At 44.4% G+C, this 15,155-nt stretch overlaps 1 protein-coding gene across 1 annotated transcript; it reads left to right on the forward strand.

Moving 5' to 3' along the window:
- Nucleotides 1-16: 16 nt before the first annotated feature.
- Nucleotides 17-906, forward strand: LOC148196862 (uncharacterized). Its single transcript, XM_088093526.1, has 2 exons — nucleotides 17-479; nucleotides 551-906. Exons 1-2 carry the CDS (start codon nucleotides 17-19, stop codon nucleotides 904-906), a joined length of 819 nt encoding a protein of 272 aa, XP_087949652.1.
- Nucleotides 907-15,155: the final 14,249 nt, after the last annotated feature.

Below are 15,155 nucleotides of genomic sequence, written 5' to 3' on the forward strand. Positions count from 1 at the left end.
TAATCAGATGGGACAGATGGCCACACGGCTAACTCAAGCACAGTCGCAAAATTCGGACAGATTGCCTTCTCAGACTGTGCCAAATCCTAGAAATGAAAAGATCAGTGCCATCACCCTCAGGTCAGGAAAGCAAATTGTTGTGCCCACTATTCCACCACCTGCACCTAACCCAGCCACCTCTCAGAGAAAGGAAGACCAGGCAGGTCCTACTAGGACATTTGAGGCAGGTGGACCTTCTTCCTCTTCTGGTGGTTCTTCTTCTTCTACAGGTGGACCGTCTTCTTCTACCACCACCACCATCAGTGCATCTCCTGATATACAACACCGACCTATCTCTTTTCCATTTCCTCCTAAAGTAATTCAAAGCAAAAATATGGAAGAAGTGGATAAGGAGATATTAGAGACCTTCAGGAAAGTAGAGGTGAACATACCTTTGCTCGATGCCATAAAGCAGATTCCCAAGTATGCTAAATTCCCAGGTATGCCAATAAAAGGAAGATGAAGGGAAATTAAAGAGTGAGCATGGGTAGAAATGTATCTGCACTGATAGGTAAAGCTGTACCTCAGATTCCTGAAAAATGCGAAGACCCAGGTACGTTCTGCATTCCGTGCATTATTGGAAATAACAAATTTGAGAATGCCATGCTTGATTTGGGTGCTTCCATAAATGTCATGCCTATGTCAATCTTTAAATCTCTTTCTCTTGGAACTTTGCTACCAACGGGTGTGGTAATACAGTTAGCAAATAAGAGTGTTGCCCATCCTACTGGTTACATAGAGGATGTTTTAGTTAGGGTTGGGGAACTGATTTTTCCTGCTGATTTTTACATTCTTGAAATGGAGGAAGAATTTTCCCGTGGGTCTGCCCCAATTATCTTAGGGAGACCATTTTTAAAAACCGCATGAACTAAAATTGATGTTTATGCTGGTACCTTGTCAATGGAGTTTGGCGACATTGCTGTTCATTTTAATATCCTTGATGCCATGAAACATCCATCTGAGGACCAGTCTGTGTTTCGTGCTGAGCTACTTGATTACACTGTTGATGAGCATGTTTCTACTTCTCACTCTTTGCATGACAAGAACTACCTTTTGCATCACATGTGAATGCCTCTTTTCCATGCACTAAACATGAATTTGAGATTGTTGTTGATTTTGAGTCTAAAGTTAAACATCATTCATGCTCTGAAAGTATACTTGTGGTCTAGCCGCATACATTGGAATTGACTGTTGTACCCTTGCATTTAAATTCTGTGGACTTGGAATGCACTAACCTGATTGCAGGAGATACGCATAAATTTTATCACCAAGCACCCAAAGTTGAATTGAAAGGCGCCTGCACAGGCAAAAGATTCAAGGACAAAGGGAACAGGCTGAACCCGCTCATCAATAATCCCGCTTTGGTAGATGCAGTTGTGAAAGAGACTTCTCTACTCAATCAAGCTTGGAAACGTCCACCATGAATTAGGGGAGTTTTCTTTTCTCCTTCCCTCCTCACTTTTATTGCACTTGTCTATATCTTTTGACTGTTCTGATTGTTAATCTGATGATCGTGACACACTGAGGACATTGTGTAGTTTAAGTGTGGTCTATTAGGGGAGGTTTTTCTTTGTTTAGGTCTTGTTTTCTAGGTAGTTTTTTTTGTTGTGTCTTGTGTACAGTTTTGCCTGTTTCTCTTAATTTTTGGACTTTGTTTAGGTTGTAGATATGTCTTTCACTTCATTGATACTCTGACTGTTTGGAAATCCTTTTTTTTTCTCTACTTGGAAGATGATTATGATGTTTGAGAGTGAATTAATTGTGACAGCAGTACCTTAGGTGAGATTTGAGCCACTTTATGTCTTTCTTGTGTGTGATATGTTTCTTGATTGCTTGCACATATGCCTTGGCTTGACTCTTCTTGATAATTCTTGATTGATATGCATGTTTGAAAGTGATAAAGGCAATTATGTTCTTGAGCCTCTCTAGAGCCAGATGAGCCTACCCTGTTTTGATCCATTGATAACCCTTTTGAGCCTATGCTTTTCCCCATTTCTTTGTTTTGAAGCTCATACACCAGCCCTAAGTGAAAAACCGTTATTACCTTAGCCTTAGGGAATTTTGGAGCTTTGGAATTGTTTTGGGAATAAGTGTTGTCTCCTGGGAGTTTCGGATGAATTAGCTAGTGAGTCCTCTTCTTATCGTGTTTTTGTAAATATGTGGTGTATCTTGTCTCTTGAAATTTTGTGCTTAATAGAGTAAAGAAAAGAGATAGGATGAAGAAAAAAAGAGAGCAGAAAAACAGTGAAAAAAAAATTGTGAATAATTGTGAATAATGAAGTCAAGAAGAGGATGAAATTAGAGGTTGTGGGTGTGTTTGAATGTGTTTACACTTGTTCCCCATTGCTCCTCTGTTCCTTATGGTTTGTAGCTTCTTATCCAGATATATCCTCCCTTGTCCTTGGCCCCATTACAACCATGAAAAGACCTTTTGATTTGAACATGCGTATGTGCTTGAGTGTTGATATTAGAGGCTTGCCAAGTCTATTTGTGTTTGCTTTCTTGAGTGCATTGAGTGACATTGATTTACCTTAAACACTTGAGAGAAACACTGATTGTGTGCATCTGTGAGGCTCTGTTGCTTTTGATTCATCTCTTGAACTGATTGACTGTTTTCCTTGTACTGAACTATTTGGATGATTCTTTGAGTATTTGCTTTCATTGACTCTGTGAGGGATTCTGCCTATACCTTTTACTGTCCAGATTTTGTGAGAATTGTGCAATTGTGTTTCGATTTTCGAGTCTTTGTTGTCTGTCTGTCGAGTCTATGTCACCTCCCTAATGTTTGAGTAGTTCCCTGGTTTTCGTCTTGGTTTTGCCCAGGAGTGCAAAAGACTAAGTGTGGTATATTTTGATGAGTCGTTATTTCTTGAACTATATTTAGTTTATTGCACTTAAATAAACCAGGGAAATGTGTTTAATTGTCTGTTATTTCCCCGTTTTCCGAATTATGCTTAATTTGGTCAGAAATTCGTAATTGTGCTAATTTGGGTTTTCTGACCTAATTAAGTGCATTTCTGGTTGTAGGGAAGTTCTGGAAACATCATATGGAGCATTGGGACATGGCGTGACACACTCAAAGGCTCAACATTTAGTCATTTAGATTCTAATTAAAGTTGTAATTTCGTTTTTTAGAAGCCCTTAATTAGAATTAGGTGTTTTGGACCCTTTTAGGGGCAATTTTGTAAAAAAAAAAAGGAAGACCCATTTGTAGGACATGTGCCTTTTTAGTTAGGGTTTTATTGTGTGGACCCTACCCTTATTAAAAGGATAGCACACGGCCTAGGTTAGCCGCCACTTGCATTTTGCCATTTTACTCTCTTGTTTTATTTGTTTTGGAGGTTCTTGTAATGGGGGAATATATTTTTCTTTGACTCTGGGTTTTTGGGAACGTTGGGATAATGAATGAAGAACACATTTCTCTTTTTCTTGGAGTATGAAAACGGTGATTCATAGTGTGTGTGATGGTTGATTTCATCTTCAAGTTAAAAAAAAAAAGAAGAAACGCTGTCACAGTTTTGTTGGCTTTGAATGTTCCCTTGGTTTTATTCTGCCACACACAATGCACATTCATTTTTCTTAGTTTGGAGAAATGATGATTTAATTTGGGAAGCGTTACACGCTGTGCTGGAAGAGACGTGTGGAAGTTTGGTGACACGGCTTGTATGGGAGGCACACATTTAAAGTTATTTTAGAAGCAAGACAGCAACACGCTGATGGCTAATGTGGAGTGGGAGAATAGAAGCACTTTCATACAGCTGATTTACGGAGACGGAGATTAATGGAGAGGCACGGATCCCAAAGGTGGAGTTGATTCATATTGCTGGAAGCACGTTTGAACGGACAACAGCAAGAGAAATGGTAGTAGCACGTTAGGTGAGGTGTCACGTGGATTTCTATCCTTAGAAGTGATGGACGAAAATTTTGGAGAAAGGAGATATCTTGGGAGAATAAGGTCTAGGTGATGGGACGTTGGCAGCAGCAACAATGCATTTCCTTTATTACTTTGAGAATGAAGAGGTAATTAGATGGGGGTAGGTGTACTTGTTTGGTGATAATTTTGATAGAAGAAATATTTGTGTTTCATCAAGATTTAGAACCCTAATCCAAAACATTCAAAGTTGTCTGCTCCGATGTCCAGTTGTGTTGTCTTCTCTCTTCTCCTTGTCCAAGCCGCAAGGGAGGGTGCCTGCAAAAGACACTCCGACGCTCAAGTCAGTGACTTTGCGTAATAATCTTGTAATCAATATTTAGTTATCAAACGTTTTTAATACCGTTTCCATGATGAATGTTGCATTTCATTTTCCTACTGTGCGTTTTCCAAACTATTGCAATGTTTAATTAATTTATTAGTTAAGCATTACTCTTTTAATTGAAGTTTTATTCCAGTCGTGTGCATTTGATTGTTTATATTTTGATAGCTTTAATTGCGTTTGGATATTTACCCATTGCATTGTTTACTTTAATGTTTTCATGCACTTTAATGCTTTCAGTTATATTCGGTTTTGTTTAATTTCCGGTTTCAATTTAGTTTAATTGCATTCACAAAACACATCCAAACCCCCCCCCCCCCCCACTTCATGTTTGACCTAAGCCACGAACCACATTTGGTCCTTGAGAGACGACCTACGAGTCACTTCCAAGCACTGTACTGCATTCTTTAATGCATATCAAATTTGACGGGTCGCGACAGCCCGCATCATGGAGGAAGTGGACGAAGTTGAAGAAGTTCACGAAGTGGACGAAGTGGAAGAAGTGGATGAAGTGGAGGAAGTGGACGAAGTGGAGGAAGGGGAGGAAGTGGACGAAGTGGACAAACTTGAGGAAGCGGAGGAAGTGGAGGGAGGAAGTGGAGGAAGTTGACGAAGTTGACGAAGTGGACGAAGTGGAAGAAGTGGATGAAGTGGAGGAAGTGGAGGAAGTGGACGAAGTGGAAGAAGTGGAGTAAGTGGAAGAAGTGGATGAAGTGGAGGAAGTGGAGGAACTGGACAAAGTGGACGAAGTTGAGGAAGTTGACGAATTGGAGGAAGTGGAGGAAGTGGAGGAAGTGGAGGAAGTGGAGGAAGTTCACGAAGTTGACAAAGTGGACGAAGTGGAGGAAGTTGATGAAGTTGACGAAGTAGACGAAGTAGACGAAGTTGACGAATTGGAGGCAGTTGACGATGTGGACGAAGTTGACGAAGTGGAGGAAGTGGTGCGAATGGACAAAGTAAACGAAGTGAACAAAGTGGAGGAAGAATTGGACGAAGTGGAGGAAGTGAAGGAAGTGGAGGAAGTGGACGAAGTGAAGGAAGTTGATGAAGTTGACGAAGTGAACGAGATGGAGGAACTTGACGAATTGCAGGAAGTTGAGGAAGTGGACCAATTCGACGAAGTTGACCAAGTTGACGAAGTGGACAAAGTGGAGCAAGTGGAGGAAGTGGAGGAAGTCGACGAAGTGGAGCAAGTGGAGGAAGTGGAGGAAGTGGAGGAAGTGGAGGAGGTTGAGGAGGTGGAGGAGGTTGAGGAAGTAGAGGAAATGGCGAAGTGGCGAGGTGGACGAAGCGGAGGAAGTCATGGAAGTGGAGGAAGTTGACGAAGTGGACAAAGTGGACGAAGTGGACGAATTGGAGGATGTGGACGAATCGGAGGAAGCCGAGGAAGTGGAGGAAGTAGAGGAAGTTGACGAAATTGACAACGTTCATGAAGTGGAGGACGTTGGCGAAGTTCCTGAAGTGGACGAAGCTGACGAAGTGGACGAAGTTGACGAAGTGGACGAAGTGGAAGAGGGGAAGTGGACGAAGTTGATGAAGTGAAGGAAACGGAGGAAGTGGCGAAGTGGCGAAGTGGCGAAGTGGACGTAGCGGAGGAAGCGGAGGAAGCGGAGGAAGTGGAGGAAGTGGAGGAAGTGGAGGAAGTGGATGAAGTTCACGAAGTTGACAAAGTGGACGAAGTGGAGGAAGTTGATGAAGTTGACGAAGTTGACGAATTGGAGGCAGTTGACGAAGTGGACGAAGTGGACGAAGTGGAGGAAGTGGTGCGAATGGACGAAGTGGACGAAGTGAACAAAGTGGAGGAAGAATTGGACGAAGTGGAGGAAGTGAAGGAAGTGGAGGAAGTGGACGAAGTGGAGGAAGTTGACGAGGTTGACGATGTTGACGAAGTTGACGAAGTGAACGAGATGGAGGAACTTGACGAATTGCAGGAAGTTGAGGAAGTGGACGAAGTCGACGAAGTTGACCAAGTTGACGAAGTGGACGAAGTGGACAAAGTGGAGCAAGTGGAGGAAGTGGAGGAAGTGGACGAAGTGGACGAAGTGGACGAAGTGGAGGAAGTGGAGGAGGTTGAGGAGGTGGAGGAGGTTGAGGAAGTAGAGGAAATGGCGAAGTGGCGAGGTGGACGAAGCGGAGGAAGTCATGGAAGTGGAGGAAGAGGAGGAAGTTGACGAAGTGAACGAAGTTGACGAAGTGGACGAAGTGGAGGATGTGGACGAAGCGGACGAAGTTGAGCAAGTAGAGGAAGTGGAGGAAGTTGACGAAATTGACAAAGTTGACGAAGTGGAGGAAGTTGGCGAAGTTGATGAAGTGGACGAAGTTGACGAAGTGCAGAAAGTTGACGAAGTGGTCGAAGTGGAAGAAGGGAAGCGGACGAAGTTGATGAAGTGGAGGAAACGGAGGAAGTGGCGAAGTGGCGAAGTGGACATAGCGGAGGAAGCGGAGGAAGTGGAGGAAGTGGAGGAAGTGGAGGAAGTGGAGGAAGTGGAGGAAGTGGATGAAGTTGACGAAGTTGACAAAGTGGACGAAGTGGAGCAAGTTAATGAAGTTGACGAAGTTGACGAAGTGGAGGATGTGGAGGAAGTGGAGGAAGTGGAGGATGTGGAGGAAGTGGAGGAAGTGGAGGAAGTGGAGGAAGTTGATGAAGTGGAGGAAGTTGGCAAAGCTGACGAAGTGGACGAAGTTGACGAAGTGGACGAAGTGGACAAAGTGGAGGAAGTGGACGAAGTGGAGGAAGTGTACAAAGTGGAGGAAGTAGAGGGAGTGGAGGAAGTGGAGGAAGTGGAGGAAGTGGACGAAGTTGACGATGTAGACAAAGTGGACGAAGTGGAGGAAGTGGAGGAAGTGTACGAAGCGTAGGAAGCCCAGGCTGTGGAGAAAGTGGATGAAGTTGACGAAGTTGACAAAGTGGACAAAGTGGAGGAAGTTGATGAAGTTGACGAAATGGACGAAGTTGACGAAGTGGAGGAAGTGGAGGAAGTGGAGGATGTGGAGGAAGTGGAGGAAGTGGAGGAAGTTGATGAAGTTGATGACGTGGACGAAGTTGACGAAGTGGACAAAGTTGACGAAGTGGCCGAAGTGGAAGAAGGGAAGCGGACGAAGTTGATGAAGAGGAGGAAACGGAGGAAGTGGCGAAGTGGCAAAGTGGCAAAGTGGTGAAGTGGACGTAGCGGAGGAAACGGAGGAAGCGGAGGAAGTGGAGGAAGTGGAGGAAGTGAATGAAGTTGACGAAGTTGACAAAGTGGACGAAGTGGAGGAAGTTGATGAAGTTGACGAAGTTGACGAAATGAAGGATGTGGAGGAAGTGGAGGAAGTGGAGGATGTGGACGAAGTGGAGGAAGTGGAGGAAGTGGAGGAAGTTGACGAAGCTGACAAAGTGGACGAAGTTGACGAAGTGGACGAAGTGGAGGAAGTGGACGAAGTGGAGGAAGTGTACAAAGTGGAGGAAGTGGACGAAGTGGAGGAAGTGGACGAAGTTGAAGAAGTGGACGAAGTGGCGGAAGTGGACGAAGTGGAGCGAGTGGACGAAGTTGACGAAGTTGAAGATGTAGACGAAGTGGACGAAGTGGAGGAAGTGTACGAAGCGTAGGAAGCCCAGGCTGTGGAGGAAGTGGAGGAGGTTGAGAAAGTGGATGAAGTTGACGAAGTTGACAAAGTGGACAAAGTGGAGGAAGTTGATGAAGTTGACGAAGTGGACGAAGTTGACGAAATGGACGAAGTTGACGAAGTGGACGAAGTTGACGAAGTGGACGAAGTTGACGAAGTGGAGGAAGTTGAGGAAGTGGAGGATGTGGACGAAGTGGAGGAAGTGGAGGAAGTGGAGGAAGTTGATGAAGTTGATGAAGTTGATGAAGTGGACGAACTTGACGAAGTGGATGAAGTGGAGGAAGTGTAGGAAGTTGAGGTAGTGGCGAAGTGGACGAAGTGGACGAAGCGGAGGAAGCGGAGGAAGTGGACGAAGTTGACAAACTTGACGAAGTGGATGAAGTTGAGGAAGGGGATGAAGTTGAGGAAGTGGACGAAGTGGACAAAGTGGAGTAAGTAGACGAAGCGTAGGAAGCCCAGGAAGTGGAGGAAGTTGACGAAGTTGACGAAGCGGAGGAAGTTGACAAAGTGGAGGAAATTGACGAATTGGACGAAGTTGACAAAGTGGACGAAGTTGACGAAGTGGATGAAGTGAACGAAGTTGATGAAGTTGATGAAGTTGACGAAGTGGACGAAGTAAATGAAGTTAATGAAGTGGAGGAGGTGGAGGAAGTGGAGGAAGTCGACGAAGTGGACGAAGTTGAGGAAGTGGACGAATTGGACAAGGTGGAGGAGGTGGAGGAGGTTTAGGAAGTAGAGGAAGTGGCGAAGTGGCGAAGTGGCGAGGTGGACGAAGCGGAGGAAGTCGTGGAAGCGGAGGAAGAGGAGGAAGTTGACGAAGAGGACGAAGTGGAGGATGTGGACGAAGCGGACGAAGCGGAGGAAGTAGAGTAAGTGGAGGAAGTTGACGAACTTGACAAAGTTGACGAAGTGGAGGAAGTTGGCGAAGTTGATGAAGTGGACGAAGTTGACGAAGTGGACAAAGTTGACGAAGTGGACAAAGTTGACGAAGTGGACGAAGTGGAAGAAGGGAAGCGGACGAAGTTGATGAAGTGGAGGAAACAGAGGAAGTGGCGAAGTGGCGAAGTGGACGTAGCGGAGGAAGCAGAGGAAATGGAGGAAGTGGAGGAAGTGGAGGAAGTTGACGAAGTTGACAAAGTGGACGAAGTGGAGGAAGTTGATGAAGTTGACGAAGTGGACGAAGTTGACGAAGTGGAGGAAGTTGACGAAGTGGACGAAGTTGACTAAGTGGAGCAAGTGGTGGAAATGGATGAAGTGGACGAAGTTGACGAAGTGGACGAAGTGGAGGAACTGGACGAAGTGGAGGAACTGGACGAAGTGGAGGAAGTGGATGAAGTGGAGGAAGTAGAGGAAGTGGAGGAAGTGGAGGAAGTGGAGGAAGTGAGGAAGTGGAGGAAGTGGAGGAAGTGGCGGAAGTGGACGAAGTGGAGGAAGTAGAGGAAGTGGCGAAGCGGCGAAGTGGCAAGGTGGGCGAAGCTAAGGAAGTCGTGGAAGTGGAGGAAGTGGAGGAAGTTGACGAAGTGGACGAAGTGGAGGATGTGGACGAAGCAGAGGAAGTAGAGGAAGTGGAGGAAGTTGACGAAATTGACAAAGTTGACGAAGTGGAGGAATTGGCGAAGTTGATGAAGTGGACGATGTTGACGAAGTGGACGAAGTAGAAGAAGGGAAGTGGACGAAGTTGATGAAGTGGAGGAAACAGAGGAAGTGACAAAGTGGCGAAGTGGACGTAGCGGAGGAAGCGGAGGAAGCGGAGGAAGTGGAGGAAGTGGATGAAGTTGACGAAGTTGACAAAGTGCAGGAAGTGGAGGAAGTTGATGAAGTTGCCGTAGTAGACGAAGTTGATGAAGTGGAGGAAGTTGACGAAGTGGAGGAAGTTGACGAAGTGGACGAAGTTGACGAAGTAGAGGAAGTGGTGGAAATGGACGAAGTGGATGAAGTGAACGAAGTGGAGGAAGTGGAGGAAGTGAAGGAAGTGGAGAAAGTGGAGGAAGTGGATGAAGTGGAGGAAGTGGAGGAAGTTGACGAAGTTGATGAATTGGACGAAGTGAACGAGGTGAAGGAACTGTACGAACTGGAGGAAGTTGAGGAAGTGGACGAAGTAGACGAAGTTGACAAAGTTGACGAAGTGGACGAAGTTGACAAAGTGGAGGAAGTGGAGGAAGTGGAGGAAGCGGACGAAGTGGAGGAAATGGAGGAAGTGGAGTGATGAGTCAATATTTTATTCACTTCACTTAGTTTATTGTACCGAATTTAATCGGGGAATTGTGCTTAATTGTCCAGTATTTTCCCATTTTACTGAATTGAACTTAATCCGATCAGAAATTCTTATTTTAATTAATTTGAATTATCTGAGTTAATTATTTGCATTAATAATTACAGGGAAAAAGGTTTTGGATTTTTAATGGTAAATGGTGTGTTGCAGAACACGTTGCAGCTTTTATTCTTCAAAGCTCACTGTTTTGGAAGATGGGCCCATGACAATTCATTTTGTCAAGCACATATTCACGGAGATAATTTGATGAGGTGCAGCCCATGTGCAAAAGGCAATTACTGCACACGCCACACAGCAGCTTACGGATTCCATTTAATTGGGGGTGTGTCCAGCACACAGCAGCACACGTCCACGCCACGGCCCAGCTAGCGTTCAGCACACCCGGCCCACTGATGGACAAATTTGTAAGCACCAAAATATGATGTCACAAACTTGTTTCACAATCGGCAAGTATGACCGAATCGTTTCAAGTAATAAACTTGGTAAGACCAAGTATCGTTCTCCCAAAGGACTCACGGCCTAGTTTAGTTATGTGATTTGTTGATTAGCTAAGACTTAAGAACACAATAATTGAAGTTTAATATGCAAAGACGAAAATTAAATATGTATGCATGAATTGATCAATGACAAAGACAAAAGATAAACACTTTCAATGAAATATATGAATGAATATGTTGTTGGGGGTCAATTTCATCTCATCCACTCTCATATATTTTAGGAATTCAACATTCAAATCATCATTGTTAATGCCACTCTCTAATGTACCATTCTAGATGGCTTCTCCCTAATCAAATAGTTCATACAATTCCTAGCATTCCTAATGATTAGTTCATGAGTGCAGGAGCTTAAAGGCAACCAATATAATATTGTCAGTATAATATTGGGAGAAATTCCCCGGATCTAGATTTCCCCGTACGTGTCCGTATCAACAAAACCAATAATCATGCATTAGAATGAGTTAAACAATGCAAGCATTGAGCAAAGAGGAAAAACCCTAACTAATGATGAAAGAAAGCATATGTCTTAATTCAAAGATGTACTCAACAAATCCATATATGAGAGCTTCAAGAGATTACTTTGATTCCCCAACAAACATACAAGGTTTAGTTCACCATATTCATGGTGAACCTAGATGAATTACAATGAAAGTATGAAAGAATAAACCCAATAAAGGTGAAGAGGTAGCCTGAGCATCCAAGATCCTCCTTCAAAGGGGTGAAAGAGAGAGTGTTTGCCTCGTTTCTGCCAAAGATACCTAACTAAAGGACGTGCAAGCCCTTATATACTAATCTAGAGTTACAAAAGATTACAAAAGCCCAAGCCCAAAAAGTGCCGCTCAGCGCCATTTACCGCTCAGCGGTGGTTACGCGTCTTCTTTCTTCCCCTTAGCGGCCATTTGCCCCTCAGCGGTTCCAACGCCACCTCTTGAGTGCCGCTCAGCGGTAGTTTGCCGCTGAGCGGTGCCTTCGACTTCTCCTTTTTGCACTCTTTCTTGTCTTTTCTAATGTCCTCTCTCTTATTCTTCACTTCTTTCACCAAATTCACCTCAAAACCTACACAAAAACACTTAAATCAAGCATAAACCTGTCCAGCTCTCTTATTTCTGAAAATATAAATAAAATGCATGATTTCAAGCTAGTTTCTAAGTCTAAAGGTTGCTTTTAGTATCAATTTTAAGCATGAAAATAACAGTTTTTCAATTGTTATCACAACCCCAAACTTAGAACTTTGCTTGTCCTCAAGCAAATAAAATGTAACTCCATCTCCAACCAATTCATATGATGGTTTACTCATTCAAAATCCTCTTTTCAAGATAAGTAATAACTTCACTCAAACTTAAGACCAAGAGTTCAATCAAAGTCATTTAAATTCCAACAAATGCTATTTTTCATGAATGATCAATCAATTAAGCATGGATGTTCATGTGCTTATGGAATATTTCCTCACTAGGTAAAGTGTTTCACTCAACACACAAGTGTATAAGAGGTAAAGTGTTTCACTCATTCACTCCACTATCACAATCACATGAATCAACTTTGCCTTTCATTTAACCACAATCAAATACATTCACAAGCATGCATCATCACAAGGACTTTTCAATGGCTTATAATGTGGCTGGGCTAACAAGAAAATTGGTTTTTCTGGATCACAAAATCCTTGAGTTAAGAGAATCATAACAACACAATCTTCTTATTCATTCCCAACTTTCTTTTGCCTTTGCTTTTGCATTTGCATTGAGCTTTGCTTCTTTTTCTTTTCTTTTCTTTGCATATTCTTACTTTTTAGCTCTTAGCTCAATGCTTTTTCCTTTTTCATGTTTCCCCAATAACCCCAAACTTGAACATTTAACAATACCACACAAGATCTTCTACTTAACTCAAGGTAAAGATTTTCAATCAAAGGTGTTCGGTGTATATTTAAGGCTAAGGGTTCAAAGGATAGAACACAATGTGTTAAGGGGAGGAAGGGGAGGAAGGGGAAGAAGGGGAGGAAGTGGAGGAAGTGCAGTAAGTGTACGAAGTGGACGAAGTGGACGAAGTGGAGGAAGTGAACCAAGTGGACGAAGTAGACGAAGTAGACGAAGTAGACGAAGTGGAGGAAGTGAAGGAAGAGGACGAAGTTGACGAAGTTGACGAAGTCTACAAAGTGGACGAACTGAACAAAGCGGACGAAGTTGAAGAAGTGGAGGAAGTGGAGGAAGTGCAGGAAGTGGAGGAAGTGGACGAAGCTAACGAAGTTGACGAAGTGGAGGAAGTGCAGGAAGTGAAGGAAGTGGATGAAGTGGACGAAGTGGGCGAAATGGATGAAGTGGAGGAAGTGGAGGAAAGGGAGTAAGTGGAGGAAGCGGAGGAAGTGGAGGAAGCGGATGAGCCGGAGGAAGTGGAGGAAGTGGACAAAGTGGAGGAAGTGGACGAAGCTGACGAAGTTGACGAAGTGGAGGAAGTGGAGGAAGTGAAGGAAGTGGACGAAGTGGACGAAGTGGGCGAAATGGATGAAGTGGAGGAAAGGGAGTAAGTGGAGGAAGCGGAGGAAGTGGAGGAAGCGGATGAGCCGGATGAAGTGGAGGAAGTGGACAAAGTGGAGGAAGTGGACGAACTGGACGAAGTTGACGAAGTGGAAGAAGTGTGGGAAGTGGAGGAAGTGGAGGAAGTGGACGAAGCGGAGGAAGCGGATGAAGCGGAGGAAGTGGAGTAAGTGGAGGAAGTGGACAAAGTGGAGGAAGTGGAGGAACTGGACGAACTGGACGCAGTTGTCGAAGTGGAAGAAGTGGAGGAAGTCGACGAAGTGGACGAAGTTGACGAAGTGGAGGAAGTGGAGAAAGTGTAGGAGGTGGATGAAGTTGACGAAGTGGACGACGTTGACGAAGTGGACCAATTGGACGAAGTGGAGGAAGTGGAAGAAGTGGAAGAAGTGGAGGAGGTGGGCGAAGTGGGCGAAGTGGACGACGTGGAGGAAGTGGAGGAAGCGGAGGAAGCGGAGGAAGCGGAGGAAGTGGAGGAAGGGGAGGAAGTGTAGGAAGTGGAAGAAGTGGAGGAACTGGAGGAAGTGGAGTAAGTGTATGAAGTGTACAAAGTGGAGGAAGTGGAGGAAGTGGAGGAAGTGGAGGTAGTGGAGGAAGCGGAGGAAGTGAATGAAGTGGACAAAGTAGACGAAGTTGACGAAGTCTACGAAGTGGACAAAGTGGACGAAGTTGAAGAAGTTGACGAAAGTGATGAAGTTGACGAAGTGGACGAAGTTGACGAAGTGGACGAAGTGGACGAAGTGGACGAAGTGGACGAAGTGGACGAAGTGGACGAAGTGGACGAAGTGGACGAAGTGGACGAAGTTGACGAGGTTGACTAAGTGGACGAAGTGGACGAAGTGGAGGAAGTTGACGAAGTGGACGAAGAGGACGAAGTGGACGAAGTTGACGAAGTGGACGAAGTGCAAGAAGTTGACGAAGTGGACCAAGTCCAGGAAGTGGAGGAAGTGGGGGAAGTGGGCGAAGTGGGCGAAGTGGGCGAAGTGGACGAAGTTGAAGAAGTTGACGAAGTGGACGTCATGGAGAAAGTGGAGGAAGTGGAAGAAGTGGAGCAAGTGGCGAAGGGGACGAAGTTAACGGAGTGGAGGAAGCAGACGGACCGGAGGAAGTGGAGGAAGCGGAGAAAGTGGAGGAAGTGGAGTGATAACAGTTGAAAAACTGTTATTTTCATGGTTAAAATTGATATTAAAAGCAATCTTTATACTTAGAAACTAGCTTGAAATCATGCTTTTCTTCATATTTTCATAAATAAGAGAGCTGGACAGGTTTATGCTTGATTTCAGTGTTTTTGTGCAGGTTTTAAGGTGAATTTGGTGAAATAAGTGAAGAAGGAGAGATATGGAATCAGAAAAGACATCAAAAAGTGCAAAAGGAGAAGCCGAAGTCACCGCTCAGCGGCAGTTTACCGCTGAGCGACACTCAGGAGCTCACGGGAGGACCGCTGAGGGGCAAAACGGCCGCTGAGGGGAAGAAACGTGACACGCACTTACCGCTGAGCGGTATTTTACCGCTGAGCGGCACTTTAATGGTCTTGGACCTAATTTTCTGTAATTTACGAATACTATATAAGCTTTAGGGTTTCCTAGGGTTAGGTATCTCTGGCTGGAACGAAGTAAACACTCTCTCTTCCACCCCTTTGAAGGAGGATCTTGGATGCTGAGGCTTCCTCTTCACCTTTTTAGGGTTTTATCTTTCATTCTTTCATTGTAATTCATCTAGGTTCACCATGATTATGGTGAACTAAACTCTGTATGTTTGTTGGGGAATCAATGTAATCTTTTGAAGCTCTCATATATGGAATCTGTTTTTACATCTTTTAATTAAGATCTATGCTTTCTTTCATCATTAGTTAGGGTTTTTCCTCTTTGCGTAATGCTTGCATTGTTTAACTCATTCGATGCATGATTATTGGTTTTGTCGATACGGGCGCGTACGGGGAAGTCTAGATCCGGGGAATTTCTCC

The sequence above is a fragment of the Vigna umbellata genome, chromosome 6 (assembly GCF_029865625.1).
Source record: "Vigna umbellata cultivar VRB3 chromosome 6, Vumbellata_1.0, whole genome shotgun sequence".
Classification (NCBI taxonomy): domain Eukaryota; kingdom Viridiplantae; phylum Streptophyta; class Magnoliopsida; order Fabales; family Fabaceae; genus Vigna; species Vigna umbellata.